The sequence below is a fragment of the Euleptes europaea genome, chromosome 20, assembly GCF_029931775.1.
Source record: "Euleptes europaea isolate rEulEur1 chromosome 20, rEulEur1.hap1, whole genome shotgun sequence".
NCBI lineage: Eukaryota > Metazoa > Chordata > Lepidosauria > Squamata > Sphaerodactylidae > Euleptes > Euleptes europaea.
The window spans coordinates 10359113-10378858 of record NC_079331.1 but is presented as its reverse complement, the minus strand read 5'-3'; the positions used below and the strand labels follow the sequence as shown (position 1 = coordinate 10378858).

At 45.1% G+C, this 19746-nt stretch overlaps 1 protein-coding gene across 1 annotated transcript in view; it reads left to right on the top strand.

Annotated features, from left to right (window-relative positions):
• FBN1 (fibrillin 1) overlaps positions 1 to 19746 on the top strand; it is a 197789-nt gene that overhangs the window by 89385 nt on the left and 88658 nt on the right. Inside the window, exons 10-16 of the mRNA XM_056865827.1 lie at positions 39 to 209; positions 1306 to 1458; positions 2524 to 2643; positions 7655 to 7780; positions 11471 to 11593; positions 16092 to 16214; positions 18824 to 18976. Coding sequence (XP_056721805.1) covers positions 39 to 209; positions 1306 to 1458; positions 2524 to 2643; positions 7655 to 7780; positions 11471 to 11593; positions 16092 to 16214; positions 18824 to 18976 — 969 coding nt within the window. The remainder of the gene's footprint in view (positions 1 to 38; positions 210 to 1305; positions 1459 to 2523; positions 2644 to 7654; positions 7781 to 11470; positions 11594 to 16091; positions 16215 to 18823; positions 18977 to 19746) is intronic.

Genomic DNA, 19746 nt, shown 5'->3' with positions numbered 1-19746 from the left:
AAAATGGTAAACTTCTCTGTGTGTTTTTTCTTCTTCAGAGGAATACCGCAAGTTATGTATTGTCGGTACTCTGCCTGTGAGACCCGAATTCCCGATCCCCGGCGTTCCAGAAGTCCCTGGCATTCCTCCTGGGATTTTCCCACCGGATATATATCCTCCACCAGTATATCCACCAGACTTTCCAGTCCCATCTCGTAGACCACCAACAGGTAAAAATAAATAAATCAGAGTTCAATATTTACCCGCTGTTGCATTTCATTCCCTGTTTTTAAAGTAAGTTTGTTTGACTGCTATAATTTCCTCATCTTTTTTACCCCAGCATGGTGTAGTGGTTAAGAGCGGTGGTTTGGAGCGGTGGACTCTGATCTGGAGAACCGGGTTCGATTCCCCGCTCCTCCGCATGAGTGGCGGAGGCTAATCTGGAGAAGTGGATTTGTTTCCCCACTCCTACACACGAAGCCAGCTGGGTGACCTTGGGCTAGTCACAGTACTCTTAGAGCTCTCTCAACCCCACCTACCTCACAGGGTGTCTGTTGTGGGGAGGGGAAGGGAAGGTGGTTGTTTGATTCTCCCTTAAGTAATAGAGAAAGTCGTTATATAAAAAACAACTCTTCTTCTTCTTCATGCAAAATCCCAGGTGCTTCCCTGTTGAGTTCAAATGTATTCTGGAGGGTGTAACTTTGCCTAGGTTGGCACCGCTGTTACAAACCCCTGTGTGAGATAGATCACGACGGGTAGCCATGTTAGTCTGTCAACAGTGGTAGAAAAGAGCAAGAGTCCAGTAGCACCTTAAAGACTAACAACATTTCTGGCAGGATGAGCCACGGCTCACTTCTTCGGATACAGCTAAAATGTCAGTCCCTCCATCCTTAAGTAGAGAATGTCAGTCCATCTGTCCTTAAGCAGAGAAGAGTGTAAAAGTCAAAAGCAAGTAAATGACATTAGCAGGCGTGATTGGGTTAGGTGTGATATGCAGAGGGGTAGTAGGTGTGGAGAAATCAGCATTGGTAATGAGACAGGAATCCCAGATCTCTATTCAATCCTGGGTGAGATGGCAGAAGAGCAGAAGGCTTTAGTTTTAGATGTGTTGCGTACGAATCTGTCATCTTGAGAATGCTTTGAGAACTCCTCTTGTGGCTAAAGGGTGGTTGTGCATGTGTGTGTGTAGCCGGATAAACTTTGCTTCAATACCGCTACCCCGTAAGAGTCGCAATACGGTTCTTACCACTGGTACGTGTCAAATTTAGTTCTCGTTACTGAACTTGGTAGGATTTTGACCTTTTCTCATTTAATTCTTTATTTCAGGCGTTTTACCGGTCAATGTCACTCCACCTCGAGTGAACTTCTGCCAGTTGTATCAAAACCTCTGCATTAATGGACGCTGTATCCCGACACCTGGAAGTTATCGGTGTGAATGTAAAAAAGGATTTGAACTGGATCTTCGAGGGGAATGCATCGGTATGTGATTTTCCCCTCCTTGATTTCCATAGCTTTTAAAAAATTACAGTTTTCTGAAATACCACCCCGCATATAATATTTATTTTTACTATATTTTGGTTCACAATAGAGAATACAAGTGAAGCTGTCTCCCACCACAATGATTCCACCTTCACAGGGACTTTTCTTCCTCTGTGTTTTTAACAGATTGTGTTTTTTTTTAAACAGATTTTAACAGATTTTTTAACAGATTGTTAAAAACAATCTCCCCTTCTCAAGCATGTCCCTTAACGTGGTGTAGTGGTTAAGAGTGGTGGTTTGGAGCTGTGGACTCTGAATCTGGAGAACTGGGTTTGATTCCCCACTCCTCCACATGAGTGGCGGAGGCTGATCTGGTGAACTGGATTTGTTTCCCCACTCCTACACACAAAACCAGCTGGGTGACCCTGGGCTGGTCACAGCTCTCAGCCCCACCTCCCTCACAGGGTGTCTGTTGTGGGGAAGGGAAGGTGATTGTAAGCCGGTTTGATGCGTCCTTAAGTGGTAGAGAAAGTCGGCATATAAAAACCAACTCCTCCTCCTCCTTCTCTTTCTCCTCCTCCTCCTTCTTCTCCTTCTCCTTCTCCTCCTCCTCTTTCTCCTTCTCAAACACGTCTCTTAACATGTCCATGTGAATCTCTTGTTTATAGTCCAGAAGTTAAACTGTATATTATCCTGTGCTGAAATTTGTTAGTCTATTCTGTTCTATGGAGGTTTGATATAGTGTGTCTAGGGACTTTCTTGAAGTTTAGTGTGAAAGAAAGTGGTGTGGTTGAGGTGTGTTTTGGAGGGTCACCTGGGTAAGCCTTTATTTGTCTAAGGAAACACTGCAGCATATGTTCCCAGACCTGGTGTATGGAATTTTCCAACAAGAACGTTGTATAACATAGAACGACATTGACGGGGAAAATAAATATTCCTAAAGTTTGAGTGTTGCATAACACAGTTTATTTTATTTATTTATTTTATTTTTGTACAGCTGTTTTGCCTTCCAGGCCTGCCAAACGAATGGCTTACTAAAGAAAAAAAATACTATCTATGTTTCAGATGTCGATGAGTGTGAAAGAAATCCCTGTATTGGCGGAGACTGTGTAAACACGCAAGGATCTTACATTTGCCAGTGTCGTCCTGGCTACCAGAGTACCTTGATGAGGACAGAATGCCGAGGTACACTTCTGTGTAAATTATTCATTTATTTAATGTGACGGATAAAGAGACTTTGGTGTTTTTTCAGTCACATTGCCTCCCAGAGTGGTTTACATTTTTGTTTTATTTAGAGAAAATTAGAATATAGCAATAAAAATGGGAATATAACCTTACTAAAATACACATACTAGAAATTCTTGAAAATAAACTAAAACCGTGCTGCTAATATAACTAAAATGTCCATACCAGTGAGCCAAACAATACGCTATTATTTATCTGAAATCCGATGATTATTACATCACTCCCTCTCTGCAATTTACACACTGGAGTGTTTTTTTCCATCTTTGAGATTGTTACATTCCAGCGAGCATCCAGTTCTTCCGTATTTTTGTCTTTATTATAATATGTCAACTTAATTAAAGCATAGGTTTCTTTAACTTTATCAAGCCAATTATTTAAATCGGGGAATTTATTGCTTTTCCAATATCTCGCAAGATTTGTTCTAGCAACTGTTAGTATGTGGAAAAACATAACTCGAATAGCCTTTGGTTTATTTGGGAAATAATTTAATAAAATTGTTTCCGGTCTTACTGGAATAACAATTTCAAGGCCTTTGGATATGATTTCAATCACTTTCGTCCAGCATGTTTGGACTCTACTTCAGCTCCACCACATGTGTAGAAGATCTGCGCCAGCTGAATCACAATACCAACATTTACTAGAATTTTTGTCCAAGTTACACATTTTTTGAACTTCCCAGAGTGGTTTACAATTGAAATCTACCGCCATGTACGGTACAAGTATGTGTGGATGGGAAAATGGGGAGAAAGATGGTGACTGTTCCAAAGGATGAAAGATCAATGGTGCAATCCTAAGCATAGTTACACCCTTCTAAGCCCATTAGAATCATAGAGTTGGAAGGTACCATCAGGGTCATCTAGTCCAACCCCTGCACAATGCAGGAAATTCACAACTACTTCCTCCCCCACACCCCCAGTGACCCCCCTACTCCATGCCCAGAAGAGGGCCTAGATGCCCTCCCTCTCATCATCCGCTTAAGGTCATAGAATCAGCATTGCTGACAGATGGCCATCTAATCTCTGCTTAAAAACCTACAGGGAAGGAGTGCTTACCACCTCCCGAGGAAGCCTGTTCCACTGAGGAACCGCTCTGACTGTTAGAAAATTCTTCCTAATGTCTAGACGGAAACTCTTTTGATTTAATTTCAACCCGTTGGTTCTGGTCCGACCTTCTGGGGCAACAGAAAACAACTTGGCACCCTCGGCATTGATGCCAACAGAACTGTGGTTAGGATTGCATTACAAATGGTGCACATGATGCATACTTATTCTCTCCAGGATCAGATGAGCATGCCTATTATATTCGGTGCTTTGGAACACAGGCGGGACGGTGCTGCTGCAGTTGTCTTGTTTGTGGGCTTCCTAGAGGCACCTGGTTGGCCATTGTGTGAACAGACTGCTGGACTTGATGGACCTTGGTCTGATCTAGTATGGCCATCCTTATGTTCTTATGTACATGCGTATGGTGTCCAACCTTACAATCAAAGCTTGCTTTGAGAAAATCTGGACAGAGGGGAAAAGAAACTGTAGAACAGTAGTGGGCAGTATATGGCCCTTGAGATATTTGTGTCCCTTGAGGGCATGTATTTCTCTGAATCAAGAACCTGGAATCCTACCCCAATTCTGTTTGTAAAAGAGAGAGCTGGTCCTAGATGGAAAACTCTGGTTTATTTTATACTGCGTATGTGGCCAGAGAATTAAGCGTAGCTGTACAACGAAAGTGTGGGTGAAGTCAGAATTCAGTGATTATCTTCTGTTGACTTTACATTTCGAAGGCTGAAGAAGTAATTAGGGGAATTGTACGTTTGGTCTGAACAACAAAATCGCAATAAAGGACACGCATAGGGAAAGCACAGGATCTAGAAATCTCTGCAGGATTAAGAAGCTCTGAAAGAGAAACAAAGAATTAAAAGACAAAGCCTAGAGAAAACAAGTCTAAGCAGCACTGGCTGCAAGCGAAGGAGAGAGGCCCCGCGTTGCAGCGCCCCTTTGCCAAAAAGCCTGGAAGGAAAACCACCAGTGCTGGGGTCGGATTGTTGGCTCTAGGGAAGCAACCACAGTCCTGCAAACCGCTTCACGGCAGAGCTCTTAGAAGATGGGCCAAGGATATGCAAACAAGAACCTCTGATATAATTTGAAGGTTCAGAAGAGGAGGGAAGGAAAGGATATGACCCCAAAGCGAGCAACGGCCTGTCTTTTTTTTTTTTTTTTTAACAAACCTCCTTCCGGACCATTGCTTTACGTAAGGAATTATGCATCACACATACACATACCTTTACTGGCATAATTGCAATGCTTTCCTTTTACCTTTTATCCCTTAGAAGCTCCTTGATCCATTGATCTTGAGCAGCATATATCTAGTGTTGGAGGGATATAAGGACTGAAACAAATCTTGCCACTGACAATGTAGCCTTGGGGTCCCTGTCATTGCAATGCTTTAGACAAGAGTCCAAACAGGATACAGATAAAACCCCCTGCAGGTTGGGAAGATACAGTAATATTCCATATGGATTATGATATTACGAAGGATACTAATTAAAAGCAGTTTGGATCTTAAGCACTTCTGCGAGAAATTGAGCCACCCTCTCACTTATTTCAGGAATCGAATCATTCAAAAGAAATGGACATTTCAGTTCATTGCTCAGAGATCTTTTGGTAGCTAGTAGAGTAGATCACCATCTTTCACGCGTGCGTTCATATAGCGAACATTCTAGAATTATATGATCGATGGTATCTATTGAGTTAAATTATGCATCATTTCGGCTCCCTGACCCCCTGGGAAGCGTGGCCCAACTTACCCCGTGTCCCAATTTCTTTGTACTGTGTGTGTTTTCCCCCCTCCTCCCTTCACATCATTAGTTGTTGCTGGGAGGAAAATGCTCAGCCTAGAGCAGTGGTTCCCAAACTTTTCAGGCCACTGCCTCCTTGGTCCCACAAACTCAACCCCCAGTGCCCCCCTACCCTATCTTATAAAGAGCATTATTCAAAAGAGGGGCTTGCATGACGCACTAAAGAGGAGAATAACAATAAAATTTCAAAGCAGTAACAATTAATTGCACATCTATTCAAAATCAAATTAAAACTTTTTTAGTTGAAATTTATTCCACAAAACTGATGAACTTGATCCAGTGGTACCAGCTCTTCAAAGTCTGGGGGAAAATTCGGATAGTTTCCACCCAGTTTGCCAGCATGGTGCCATAGCTTGATCTACTGTAAATTAGTAAACCACACAGTTGAAGGGGTCCACCTGTAGCGCCCCCCTGCTGCCCCCTTGCCTCTTAGTGCCCCCCTAGGTAATCCCACCGCCCCCCAGGGGGTGGTACTGCCCACTTCGGAAACCACTGGGATAAAGGTATCAGGCCGCAGGGTAAGCTGTACTGTTAGAGATGGGAGGGAGAACTTGATACGAGCCAGTTGGCCAGCAGTCCTGCGCTCTTCAAGAATTTAATAAACTGGCAACGATCGAATTTCAGAAGAAGCTTGATGAAATTACTGGTACTTTTACAAGTGACTATTTCATTCTATTAGTCACGTTGGCTTTATTTGAGGCTGGGAGGCAGCTTGCGCAAGGCTTTTAGCATGATGCGATTTTAGGCTGATGCTTTATGCGCCAGCATGGTGTAGTGGCTAAGAGCGGTGGTTTGGAGCGGTGGACTCTGATCTGGAGAACCGGGTTTGATTCCCCCACTCCTCCACATGAGCGGTGAACTGGATTTGTTTCCCCACTCCTCTACATGAAGCCAGCTGGGTGACCTTGGGCAAGTCACTCTCAGCCCCACCTACCTCACAGGGTGTCTGTTGTGGGGAGGGGAAGGGAAGGTGATCGTAAGCCGGTTTGAGCCTCCCTTAAGTGGTAGAGAAAGTCAACATATAAAACCAACTCTTCTTCTTCCTACATAATTTTAGGCAGGTTTTTTTTTTAAACCCACTCTAATGGATTTTAACATGCGCTGTACAGCCTGCCTCCCACTTTATGAGAATTTTATTGTTGGCATTTTGTTAAATCATTTCAAGCTATTTTATTTGGGCGATAGCCATCTTGGGCAAAGTCTTTGCGCAAGGCGGGACAACGACATTCAGAATAAGCGAATGTTCATCTGACCCCAGTTTAATAGATTATTTTTGGCAAAAGCAGGACATGTCTTGGCTGTCCTTTGGACTACCCACTACCAACTGGGGTGTTGGAGCAAGCAAGGGGTTCTGACTGTTTGATGCCACTTAAACGCCTGGCAGCGTGGATAAGTGTGCTCACTTTAGTTGGAACAATCCTGGCACAGCCGGAGTTATACGCTGTAGCATCATTTTGATTGCAGAGTGTTTCAATCTCTCCCATGTAACATTGGCTGGTACGTGCTTGCAATTTCCAGGCAAATGTTGCTTTCTGCATGGCGGTGCAACCAATGGGGAAAAACCCAGTTAGGTTTTGAAGGGGAGACATGATAAAGATCTATAAAATTATGCATGGTATGGAGAGAGTGGACATGGAGAAACTTTTCTCTCTCATAATGCTAGAATGTAGGGTCATCTGCCGAAGCTGGAGGGTGAGAGGTTCAAAACTTGATAAAAGGAAGTATTTCTTCACACAGTGCATAGTTCAATTGTGGAACTCCCTGCCCCAGGATGTGGTGATGGCTGCCAACTTGGAAGGCCTGAAGAGGGGAGTGGACATGTTAATGGAGGAGAGGGCTATTCATGGCTACTAGTCAAAATGGATATTAGTCATGATGCATACCTATTCTCTCCAGGATCAGAAGAGCATGCCTATTATAGGAGGTGCTGTGGAACACAGGCAGGATGGCGCTGCTGCAGTCGACTTGTTGGTGGGCTTCCTAGAGGCCCCTGGTTGGCCACTGTGTGAACAGACTGCTGGACTTGATGGGCCTTGTTCTGATCCAGCAGGGCTTTACTTATGTTCTTAACCAGATATATGCTACTGTTTTGTTCTGTTTCAGATATTGATGAATGCTTGCAGAATGGCCGCATTTGCAACAACGGTCGGTGCATAAACACAGACGGCAGCTTCCACTGCGTTTGCAACGCTGGCTTCCATGTGACGGCCGATGGGAGAAACTGTGAAGGTCAGGATCCCCTTCTTCTCTATCCTTGCCTTTCCATCCACCTGTGTCTTTGTGCGAACACGTATGCTTGTTCCTCTGTATGGTTTGCTAGCCAAGGCTGCAGCTTTTAAAGAAGACCCAAAACATAGTTTAGTAACCTGCATCTGGATTCCATCTTCAATCCAGGTAGCATTCCCCTCTCCCCCTCCCCCCAAAAAACGTTCTTCCACTTAAGAGAGAGCCAAGAAAGGAGTGTCTACTAAATCACTGTCAGAACTACCTCTTAGGAGAGCGGTCTGTAGTTAGCAAGAGCAGCTCTCTCGGCCCCACCTACCTCACAGGGTGTCTGTTGTGGGGAGGGGGAGGTGATTGTAATCTGGTTTGAGTCTCCCTTAAGTGGTAGAGCCCTGTGGTGCAGAGTGTTAAGCTGCAGTACTGCAGTCCAAGCTCTGCTCACGACCTGAGTTCAGTCCCGATGGAAGTTGGGTTTCAGGTTGCCGGCTCAAGGTTGACTCAGCCTTCCGTCCTTCCAAGGTCGGTAAACTGAGGACCCAGCTTGCTGGGGGTAAAGGGAAGATGACTGGGGAAGGCACTGGCAAACCACCCCGCAAACAAAGTCTGCCTTGGAAACATCGGGATGTGACGTCACCCCGTGGGTCAGGAATGACCCGGTGCTTGCACAGGGGACCTTTACCTTTTAAGTGGTTGAGAAAGTCGGCATATAAAAACGAACTCTTCTTCTCTTCTTCTTCTATTGTGCATTTAACAACATCCCTGACAGGATCTTATTGCAACTCACACCGCAATTCCTAAAGTAATTGTGTCTGATAAAATGTAAGCGTCATTTGATTCATTCTTACCTCCTAGACCCCTCAGCCTTTAAAAAAAAAGAGAGAGAGAGAGAGATTCCTCTTTTACCATACCTCGCAGACTCCTTCAAAGGGTTTTCTATGATGTGCTCATTCGCGCAAACAAAATAATAATCCGAGTGCTGGTCATAGAAGCATTTTTTGGCAGAACGGTTCGGTGATTCAGCTCGAAGGTTGAATGCCAAAATTCCTATTTGGGATTGCTAAACTTTTTTTTAAAAAAAATCCTAAATTATTTTTTGTCTGACGAAGAATGTAAGTGCCCAGGAGAGTCGTTGCCGTGCCTTCCCCTCTACACCAGCTACGGTAACCAGGCAAGCCACCTGTTGACTGTTCTCCAACCAAGGGTTGCCCATCTGACATCAACCAGAGCCCGTGGCCTTTTCCGTCGTGGCTTCCTGAAGAGGGTTGGGCCCCACTCCTCGGCGATCATCAGTCAGCACTGCAAGGCCCACCTGTTTACCCCGGCTTTTGAGGGGGCTTGAACGGCAGGCATCTCTTAAAGGGTGGACCGGGAAGAGATTCGGGGTTTCCTATTTTATTTTATTTTTGGCTTTAAGTTTAAATGTTTTTGGCTATTATCGTAAGCCACCTTGAACCACGAGGGAAAGAACAGGAGATGAAAGTTTTAGTAAATAGCCAGCGTGGCGCCGTGGTTAAGAGGGGTGGTTTGGAGCGGTGGACTCTGATCGGGAGAACCGGGTTCGATTCCCCAGTCCTCCACGTGAGCGGCGGAGGCTAATCTGGTGAACTGGGTTGGTTTCCCCACTCCTACCCACGAAGCCAGCTGGGTGTCCTTGGGCTAGTCGCACTCTCTCAGCCCCACCTACCTCACAGGGTATGTGTTGTGGGGAGGGGAGGGGAAGGGAAGGTGATTGTAAGCCGGTTTGACTCTTCTTTGAGTGGTGGAGGAAGTCGGCATATAAAAACCAACTCTTCTCCCTCTCCCTCTCCCTCCTCCTCCAATATATTACCTGTGACATTGTGTGGGACCTGAATGTTTAATGTCGCCGTGATCTAGCAGTAAAGACTGCTGGTAAATTGTTTATCCTTGGTAGGGGCAGATCCTTCAGTTATTAGTATTTCTTCCTTTTTGCGGCGGGGGGGGGGGGACGACGGTTAAAAATCCAGGCTGCCTTTGGATATCAAAGCTGCACATCCATATCCATCTGGAAACCCGTCGCAGCGCTTCATTCTGTCTTCTTTCCCCCGCCTCCTTCCCAGACCAGCTCCCCATGCGTTAACAGTAATAAGACGCTGTACAGTACAGAGGGACGATCTGCTAAAACATTTTTCATTCCCTGAAGAGGGCTGCCAAAAAACGTCTGCGAGCGTATTGCGTTGCATCAGCTTCTCGAAGTAATTGCCTGTTGCACCATCACAGCCCAGTTTTCCGTGCTCAGATTCAACTGCGTGCTTGCGTAAGGGCGTACAGTAGAGGACGGAAGACAGTAGGAGTTGGGCATGTACGCCCCCCCCAAGACGTGACCTTCTTTTTGAACTCTGTTTCGGCTGCCCGATTAGGTTAATAACTGCAAGAGAGAGAAGAGATTGTGTTTTTTTTTCCCAAAGGGGCAGTTAGGACAACAGGGAATGCCGAAGCAACAGGCTCCCAGTTCTGTGCAGAGCCAGCGTGGTGTAGTGGTTAAGAGCGGTGGTTGGAGCGGTGGACTCTGATCTGGAGAACCGGGTTCGATTCCCCACTCCTCCGCACGAGCGGCGGAGGCTAATCTGGTGAAGTGGATTTGTTTCCCCACTCCTACACATGAAGCCAGCTGGGTGACCTTGGGCAAGTCACATTCTCTCAGCCCCACCTACCCCAAAGGGTGAAGGTGATTGTAAGCCGGTTTGAATCTCCCTTAAGTGGTAGAGAAAGTCAGCATATAAAAACCAACTCCTCCTCGTCTTCTTCTTCTCCTCCTCCTCTGTCTGGACATGGAAGTCAGACTACTTGTTGGTATGGCTAGTAGCCACCGTTCTATCTTCGCCCTGCCTTTCTCTTAGACTTCTAAAACACCATTTATGCAAGTTTGCTTCCCTACATTCTGACTGCATGTTAATTATTTCCTTTTCTCTGCATAAATCTGATTCCAATTATCTTCAGCACAGACATAGATATTAATTTATTGCGCTAACTGAATCGTAACGATCACTTTAAAGAAGCATTTCGGAGCATTTCAGCGGATTATCCTTGGGTTCCATGTGCCTGGAACGGCAAAACATTGTTTTATGAGCTGTCTCCATCAGTAGCTTGTTTAATCCACAGGGGGAAAAAGCTTATCAGATTTTTTTCCCCCACAAAAAGGAAGGTCTACATGTCAAATTGTGAATTGATAATTCTATGGATTTTGAGATTTTTTTCACGATCCAGTTTTAATCTGTAACATGCCTTGAGCAGTAGAGGGGTGACACAAAAAACGTTACGAGTAATCAAATCAAAACATTTTAAATGACGCAACATCGAAACATATGGAGGCAGGACACAAATATCCAGTGGGCCAAAGCTTAGGTTAATAAAAACATAAATTTTACTCAGGATAAAACCAAAGCAGGAAACCAGAGTAAAACAACTCTTGACCCAAGAAGGCTTCTGTTGGCAGACCAAGAAGAGTTTTTGGAAGGGACAGAGACGGCATAAGCCAAGACCCCTTAAATTTCTCTCTTCTGGGCAGCTGTTAAACCCCCCCCCCCCAAACCACCATACCTTTCAAGACCAGTCATTGGTATCCTTCTGCTAGGACATATTAGATCATCTGAAATACTGGAATTGTGAGCTATAACATTGTGGTGAATGTCTGTTTGTTTGTTTTTTGTATGTGTGTGCATGCACACAATTTTGTAGATATGGATGAATGCAGCATACGGAATATGTGTCTCAATGGCATGTGCATCAATGAAGACGGGAGCTTCAAGTGCATTTGCAAACCTGGTTTCCAGCTAGCTTCAGACGGCCGTTATTGCAGAGGTGAGCATCTGTCTGCCAATAATGAACGTTATAATGTTTCTTGGGTGGCCTTTTGAAGCTAAACAGATCAATATTAGAGATGAACACATTATTGAACTTCTTTAAATTTATTGTTCTTCCTGGCGTGGCGTAGTGGTTAAGAGCGGTGGTTTGGAGCGGTGGACTCTGATCTGGAGAACTGGGTTTGATTCCCCACTCCTCCACATGAAGCCAGCTAGGTAACCTTGGGCTAGTCACAGTTCTCTTAGAGCTCTCTCAGCCCCACCCACCTCACAGGGTGTCTGTTGTGGGGAGTGAAGGTGATTGTAAGCCAGTTTGATTCTACCTTAAGTGGTAGAGAAAGCCAACATTTAAAACCCAACTCTTCTTCTTCTTCTCCTTCTCCCCTGTTGTACTGTGCCAGTCCCACTGTCACCAGCCCAACCCAAACAGGCTGGGCCAGGGGCCAGAGAGAGTGAGAATCTTTCTTCTTCCCTGCTTTTAACTGGTACGAGGTTTCCCAGGGTACACTGAGGCACGGCACCTCAGATGCATCAGAGAGGTCGTCTTGGAGGGCTTTAAGAGGGGAGCGGACATGTTCATGGAGGAGAGGGGTATTCATGGCTACTAGTCAAAATGGATACTAGTCACGATGCAGACCTGTTCTCTCCAGGATCAGAGGGGCATGCCTAATATATTAGGTGCTGTGGGACACAGGCAGGATAAATGCTGCTGCAGTCGTCTTGTTTGTGGGCTTCCTCGAGGCACCTGGTTGGCCCCTGTGTGGATAGACTGCTGGACTTGATGGCCCTTGGTCTGATCAAGCAGGGCTTTTCTTATGTTCTTAGGAGGTTCTGAAGAAAGGGAGGGCGAGGGATAGATTCTTTGCTCTTCAAGGAAGAAGCCATGGATAATTGGTACAGCACATGCACACTTGCATGCACAAAGCCATAGGTTCAGGCTCTGGCATCTCTCATTAAAAGGATCTCCAGTAGGCACACTGGGAAGAACCCCAGCCAAGATGGCACAGAATGGGTGGAAGGAGGAAAGGGGACATGTCTGTTATATGATTTCTTCTCCTCCTACTGTCTCCCCCCCTTTCTTTCTCACATCCATGTACACTGTGACAAACAGCCAGAATAATGAAAAGATCCGAGTATTAACTCATTACTAATCTACTATGTCCTCTTTTCCTGATGAAAAGGCTCCTCTCCCCTCACCTATGTAAACAGTAGGCCCCGGCCACCCCTGCTTTATACCATATTTCCTCTGAAAATGATCTCCTTCAAAAGGTTATACCCAAAGGTGTTTTTTTTTTAAATTATCACGTGTAACTGTAACTTGTGTGCTGATTTAAAACTGCCCCCTCTTTTTCTTGATGGCGTATGTGGGGGGAAATATTATTTCAGGTAAATGGGTCTGTGAATGGAGTAGACATATGAAGAATAAGCACGGGTCCCCCTTAAGATTGCCAAGTCCCTCTTTGCCATCGGTGGGAGGTTTTGGGGGTGGAGCCTGAGGAGGGAGGGGAGGGACTCCAATGCCATAGAGTCCAATTGCCAAAGCAGCCCTTTTCTCCAGGGGAACTGATCTCTTATCGGCTGGAGATCGGTTGTAATAGCGGGAGATCTCCAGCTAGTACCTGGAGGTTGAGGAGAAAATAGACACCACTGTACAGTTATCAACAGATTTGGAAATTAGTACAGGAGCGAAACAATACTTAAACAAAGTGCAAATAGCTTTATAAACAGCTACGTGCAATTACATACAGTATGGGACATTATATACACAAAAAGACCTACAAAAAGTCATTCATAGACATTCATATTTTTAAATGTCCCAAAAGCAGGGTACACGTTCTTCTTCCACAGACTAATCTCATGTAGTACAATGGATGCCAAAAGTAATGGAGGATACGGCCGTTTCAAATTCTTGGCAATTTAACAATTCTTCTTCAGTCCTTCAAAAGGCATCTTGCAGCATTTTCTACCTAGTTTTTATTTCCAAATTGTAGGTTATAATATATGTCCCGCCATGGGTAACATTCAGATGCCGGTCCCAAGAAGGGTAAGGAAGCTCAGTGTGGAAATACAATAGTACGATTTACTAGTTGCTAAATAGCTAACCGGTTAGCTATGAATGACTTTTTGTAGGTCTTTTTGTGTATATAATGTCTCATACTGTATGTAATTGCACGTAGCTGTTTATAAATCTATTTGCACTTTGTTTAGGTATTGTTTCGCTCCTGTACTAAGTACCTGGAGGTTGGCAACCCTAGTGCCCCTGTTGCATCTTGTTCAACCCCACGAAATTGGATTTTTCAGATTTTAAAATCCCCATTTAGTTCTTAGTCGGGGGCAGAAAGGACAACTTAAAATAACGTTCCTTGTTCTTTATAAGCACCAAGTGAGGAACGACGAAACCATTTGTTTGCTTGTGTGTGGCCCAGAGCAACCGACTGGAAGTTAACACAATATAGATATACTTATAATAATATCTGTTTTAAAATACAGTTTAAACGCAGATTCTTGGACTAGCGAGGCTGCGTTTTGTGCCAAACAACACAAGCTAAGTCAAACGCAGAGGTGTTTTGTTCTCCGCTTGCCCTTTTAAGGTTTGAAGGGGGGAAACGGAAGAAAATGTCGCACAGGCTGATGGTTGTGTATGCTAAAGAGAGCTGCTGGGGTGTGATTACATTGTTGAACATTGCACACCCTCCCACACAGTATTTTAAAAATATCCCCTTCTTTCCTTCTCAATTTTAGAAAAGCTACCATGATAACCATATCAGGGGGGAAAAATATTCCTGCTTCCAGCTGGGATGCAGTTCGTTCCCCCCCCCCCCCAAAAAAAGCATTGAATAAGTCACCATCCAAATTCAAGGGCCGGTTGGTATTCAATATATGTATGTGCCATAGAATGTGTTGTACCGCGCAGCATTGCAGACGAAAGGTAAAATCATGAAGAGTTAGATTCGAGTCCAGAAGCACCCAGAATCCAACAATATTTTTGGAATATCGGCTTCTGAGCCCTGACCTGGATGGCCCAGGCTAGCCCAATCTCATCGGATCTCAGAAGCTAAGCAGGGTCGGCCCTGGTTGGTATTTGGATGGGAGACCACCAAAGAAGTCCAGGATCTCTTTGCAGAGTCAGGCTGTGGCAAACCACCTCTGAACGTCTCTTGCCTTGGGGAAAAAAAACCCACCGCCATAAGCAGGGTCAACCCTGGTTAGTATTTGGATGGGAGACCTCCAAGGAAGTCCAGGGTCTCTTTGCGGAGGCAGGCAGTGGCAAACCACCTCTGAACCTTTCTTGCCTTGAAAACCCCACCGGGTCGCCATGAACAGCGTCGGCCCTGGTTAGTATTTGGATGAGAGACCACCAAGGAAGTCCAGGGTCTCGGAAAATGTCATAAAGGGTTGTAAGGCACACTGTTTCTCCGAAACGGATTATCTTGTGCATCCACCATCCCTAATGCTCATAGGGTGACATCCGCATGGTGATGATTCCCAGAGGTTTGATGTAAGCAAACAGAAAGCGTAAAAGAATCGTGGGTTTGATTTGTTCCAGGGGGAACAACTGAAATCAAAATGGAGATGGGGGTGTCAAAATTTTATTTGTAGTCCGCCTAGGGTTGCCAGCCTCCAGGTAATAAGCCAAGAAGTTACGTATGGATACTATGGAAAAATGGAGGAAACAGCATTAATTAAACTATATCTATTATTAAAGAAATCTTAAACAACAGTGCAAATACACTCAAAGACTTAACTGCAAGCAAATAACAAAACCAATGAAACCAATGGTGTGATCCTATACTATACGAAGTGATCCTATGCTATATAAAAGTCCATACACAAACTTTTTTCAGTCAGAAACGACTATGAACAGTCCATTCTAGCACAAGCAATGTAGCTCCTGCTATTACAACTGATCTCCAGCCAATACAGATCAGTTCCCCTGGAGAAAATGGCCGCTTTGGCCATTGGACTCTATGGCACTGAAGTCCCTTCACAAACCCCACCCTCCTCAGGCTCTGCTCCCAATCATGGGGTGTGTGGGAAAGGGGTCTATTAATCTTTAAGATGTATTATTATTATTATTATTTTTCTGTGTGTATGTTTTCTTTTTGTTGTTTCAATCTATGTTTTAATAATGTAATCAAAATAATGTATCAAAAAGAAACAACAATTGTTTTTTCTTTTTATTTCTCTTTTTTCTTCAGTATTTTGGTTGTAATTGTTTATTGTTTAAATATCACTTTTCTTTGTTTTTTTCTTTTTCACCAATTAATAACATAAAACAATAATAAAAAACCCCACCCTCCTCAGGCTGTGCTCCAAAAATCTCCAGGTATTTCCCAACCTGGAGCTGGCAACCCTAGGCCAGCCTCCCTTGCTGAGACTCGAGGCTCCAGAAGCAGCAGGGCTGAGATATTTGAAACCATCCCTAATATAGAATAGACATGGAATGTACTCTTTTATTTTTAATTTCTGATGAAGCCTCTCTTGTTCTTTGGCAGATATTGATGAGTGTGAAACTCCTGGGATATGCATGAATGGCCGCTGCGTGAACACCGAGGGCTCCTTCAGATGCGAGTGCTTCCCTGGCCTTGCTGTTGGCCTGGATGGACGCGTGTGTGTTGGTAAGAGGGACTCATCACGCTGACCAACAATTCAACACCGAGCCTTCGAGGGGTCTTAAACACACGAACACATGAAGGTGCCTTATACTGAATCAGACCCTTGGTCCATCAAAGTCAGTAATGTCTACTCAGACTGGCAGCGGCTCTCCAGGGTCTCAGGCAGGGGGCTTTCACATCATCTACTTGCCTAGTCCCTTTAAACGGAGATGCCGGGGATTGAACCTGGGACCTTCTGCATGTCAGCAGATGCTTTACCACTGAGCCACAGCTCCCCCCCCCCCAATTATCCTTGAATTTCATTCTGATCACCTACTTGCCTAGTCCCTTTAACTGGAGATGCCGGGGATTGAACCTGGGACCTTCTGCATGCCAAACAGATACTCTACCACTGAGCCATGGCCTATCCCCATGAAGCTGCCTTATACTGAGTCAGACCCTTGGTCCATCAAGGTCAGTATTGTCTACTCAGACCGGCAGCGGCTCTCCAGGTCTTTCACATCACCTACTTGCCTAGTCCCTTTAACTGGAGATGCCGGGGATTGGACCCGGGTCCTTCTGCATGCCAAGCAGATGCTCTCCAAACTGGGCCACAGCCCCTCCCCCTAAATTTGGAATAGCTCGAAGGTTCACAATAGATGTCCAGAAGAGGAACAGGGGGAGGATGTGGTGCCGGAAGCCAACCGCGGTCCCACCCCTTCTTTGTCAGGTGAAAGTTTTGTCAGGTGAAAGTTTTACAAAAGTAATACTATGAAAAATTTGCCAACGTTAGGGGTAAACAAAGGGGTGAACTGAAGCAGTATGGGGGCAGGATCGATGCAGCAACGCTGTGCGGAAAACCCTTCGGTTTTGCTGTGTTTGTGGAAAACCCACGACTGAATATTAGCATTGGAGGGGACAAACTTGGAAGCCTGTGGGGAAAGAAACAATTTGGAAATCTTCCAGGAGTCTGGAAGTCACCACGTGAAAAGGCTAGTTTCCACTTGCTGCCCTCCTAGAGCATGCCCAGTCCTTCCCCTGCTGATCCGGGTCCCTTTTCATTTTGTTGCTGTTTAATTCACTTTCAAGCACACCAAAAGAGCCTCCCAGATATTGCAGACGCCCCTTTCCAGTCTCTAGGTGACTTTTTCCGTTGTTGCTTTCATGATTGGAACGGGCCAACCCGTGCACTGTTGATACGGTAAGAAAGGGTCATGACAACGGCTGCCGATACCCCCAGCTCCTGTTACTAGTGGCGGGGAGTGAAGTTCAAAAAGTATTCTCCCATGGCCAGCAGAGGTGAATTTCATTCCCATGCATGGGGCAGCGTTGCTGGATCCCACCTGATTATATTTCTGGGGCCGTGTTTATTTTGTTCATCATTGTCCATTGTTTCAAAAGTTGTACCACCCCCACCCCCATACAATGGACAATGTTATCGATGAATCAACAGTCTTCCCCCCCAAATGCATATATTTAGAAAAACATTGTACGCCTCTCGTATTTCCAGAGGTTTTGATTCATTAGTGGATATCGGCCAAGCCAAACCGGCTTCCCTTTGCGTTTTGAGCTTTTGACAGGCTGGCAAAGTGAGGAAGCAGGATTGCTTTATTAAGCAGAGTGTGAAATGTTCAGACAGGTTGTATCTCTGGTCAAAATGAAACAGCTAAAGCGAAGCGAAATTACTTCTGACAATGCTTTTCACTTGTTCTGCAACCCTGGATTATCCAGTATTGGTTCGAGTTAGCCTCCCTCAATCTGAATTAATACTTTTAAAGACTTTTTGTACATAACTATCCCAAAGACGTTAAATGTTTTCCATTTATTGGAAAATTCCATTTATTTTCCATTTATTGGCTGCAATTATTGTTTTCCACAGTGTGGAGAGCCAGCGTGGTGTAGTGGTTTAGAGCGGTGGTTTGGAGCGGTGGAGTCTGATCTGGAGAACCGGGCTTGATTCCCCCACTCTTCCACATGAGCGGTGGAGGATAATCTGGTGAACTGGATTTGTTTCCCCGCTCCTCCACATGAAGCCAGCTGGGTGACCTTGGGCTAGTCACAGCGCTCTCAGCCCCACCGACCTCACAGGGTGTCTGTTCTGAGGAGGGGAAGGGAAGGGGATTGTAAGCCGGTTTGATCCTGCCTTAAGTGGTAGAGAAATTCAGCATATAAAAACCAACTCTTCTTCTTCACGGTTAGGTTGAGTTAAGGGGAAAGAAGGACCGGTGTGTGTGTGTGAATGCGCACGCACCTCTGATTGAGAGTATGGTAAATGATGAGACAGGTGTCCTCCAAGCCCTCAGTATTGGGCTTCAGATGCCTACTCTAGAGGTGCAGTTTTAATACGAGCTGTTGTAAAGCCAGTTGAACTTAGAGAGGGTTACTTCTGAATAAAAAAATCCCTTAGGTCCTAGGTTCAGTCCCTGGCATCTCCAGTTAAAGGGACTAGGCAGGTAGGTGACGTGAAAGGCCTCTGCCTGACACCCTGGAGAGCAGCTGCCAGTCCGAGTAGACAATACCGGCCTTGACAGACTGAGATCCGAGTCAGTAGAAGGCAGTTTCACATCATGAGGCGTTATCGTTTTTGTTGCTGTCTGTTGGGAATCTGACGGGTAATTCTTTTTCTTATTTAGATACACATATGCGAAGCACATGCTACGGTGAATACAAGAGAGGTCAATGTGTTAAACCGTTAGCTGGAGCGGTTACTAAATCGGAATGCTGTTGTGCCAGCACGGACTTTGCATTTGGAGAACCCTGCCAGCCCTGTCCGCCACAATCCTCAGGTATGGCATGATTTATCCCATAACTACATCATCTGTCCATAACTGTGGGAGACATTTAGAGCTACTACAGTCGGCTTCTTGCAATCTGAATGATGTTCTCTCTCTCTCTCTGAGAGCCAGCGTGGTGTCGTGGTTAAGAGTGGAGCGGTGGACTCTGATCTGGAGAACCGGGTTTGATTCCCCACTCCTCCACATGAGCGGCGGATGCTAATCTGGTGAACCAGGTTGGTTTTCCCTACTCCTACACATGAGTGGCGGAGGCTAATCTGGTGAACCGGGTTGGTTTCCCCACTCCTACACACGAAGCCAGCTGGGTGTCCTTGGGCTAGTCTCAGCTCTCTCAGCCCCATCTACCTCACAGGGTGTCTGTTGTGGGGAGGGGAAGGTGATTGTAAGCCGGTTTGATTCTTCCTTAAGTGGTAGAGAAAGTCAGCATATAAAAACCAACTCTTCTTCCTCTTCGTCTTCATCATCTTCATCGTCCTCGTCTTTGTCGTCGTCGTCTTCTCTTTTTTTTAAACCTGTATTTAAAGCATTTAAAAATTGAACATAGTAAGCATTGCCATCTTGTATGTTTGACTTACCGTAGCTTGAATAACAAAAGTGAGAAAACTCTTTGCACTATAATGAATTTATTCAATTATTTGGGTGGGTGGGGGCTTTCATAGTGCAAATTCCCATGGTGGAATTCACCTGCAGATTTTTTGGTGGGGTCAAATTTGTACATATTGGGTATGATCCAGACTACCTTTTACAGTGGCAGAATGGAA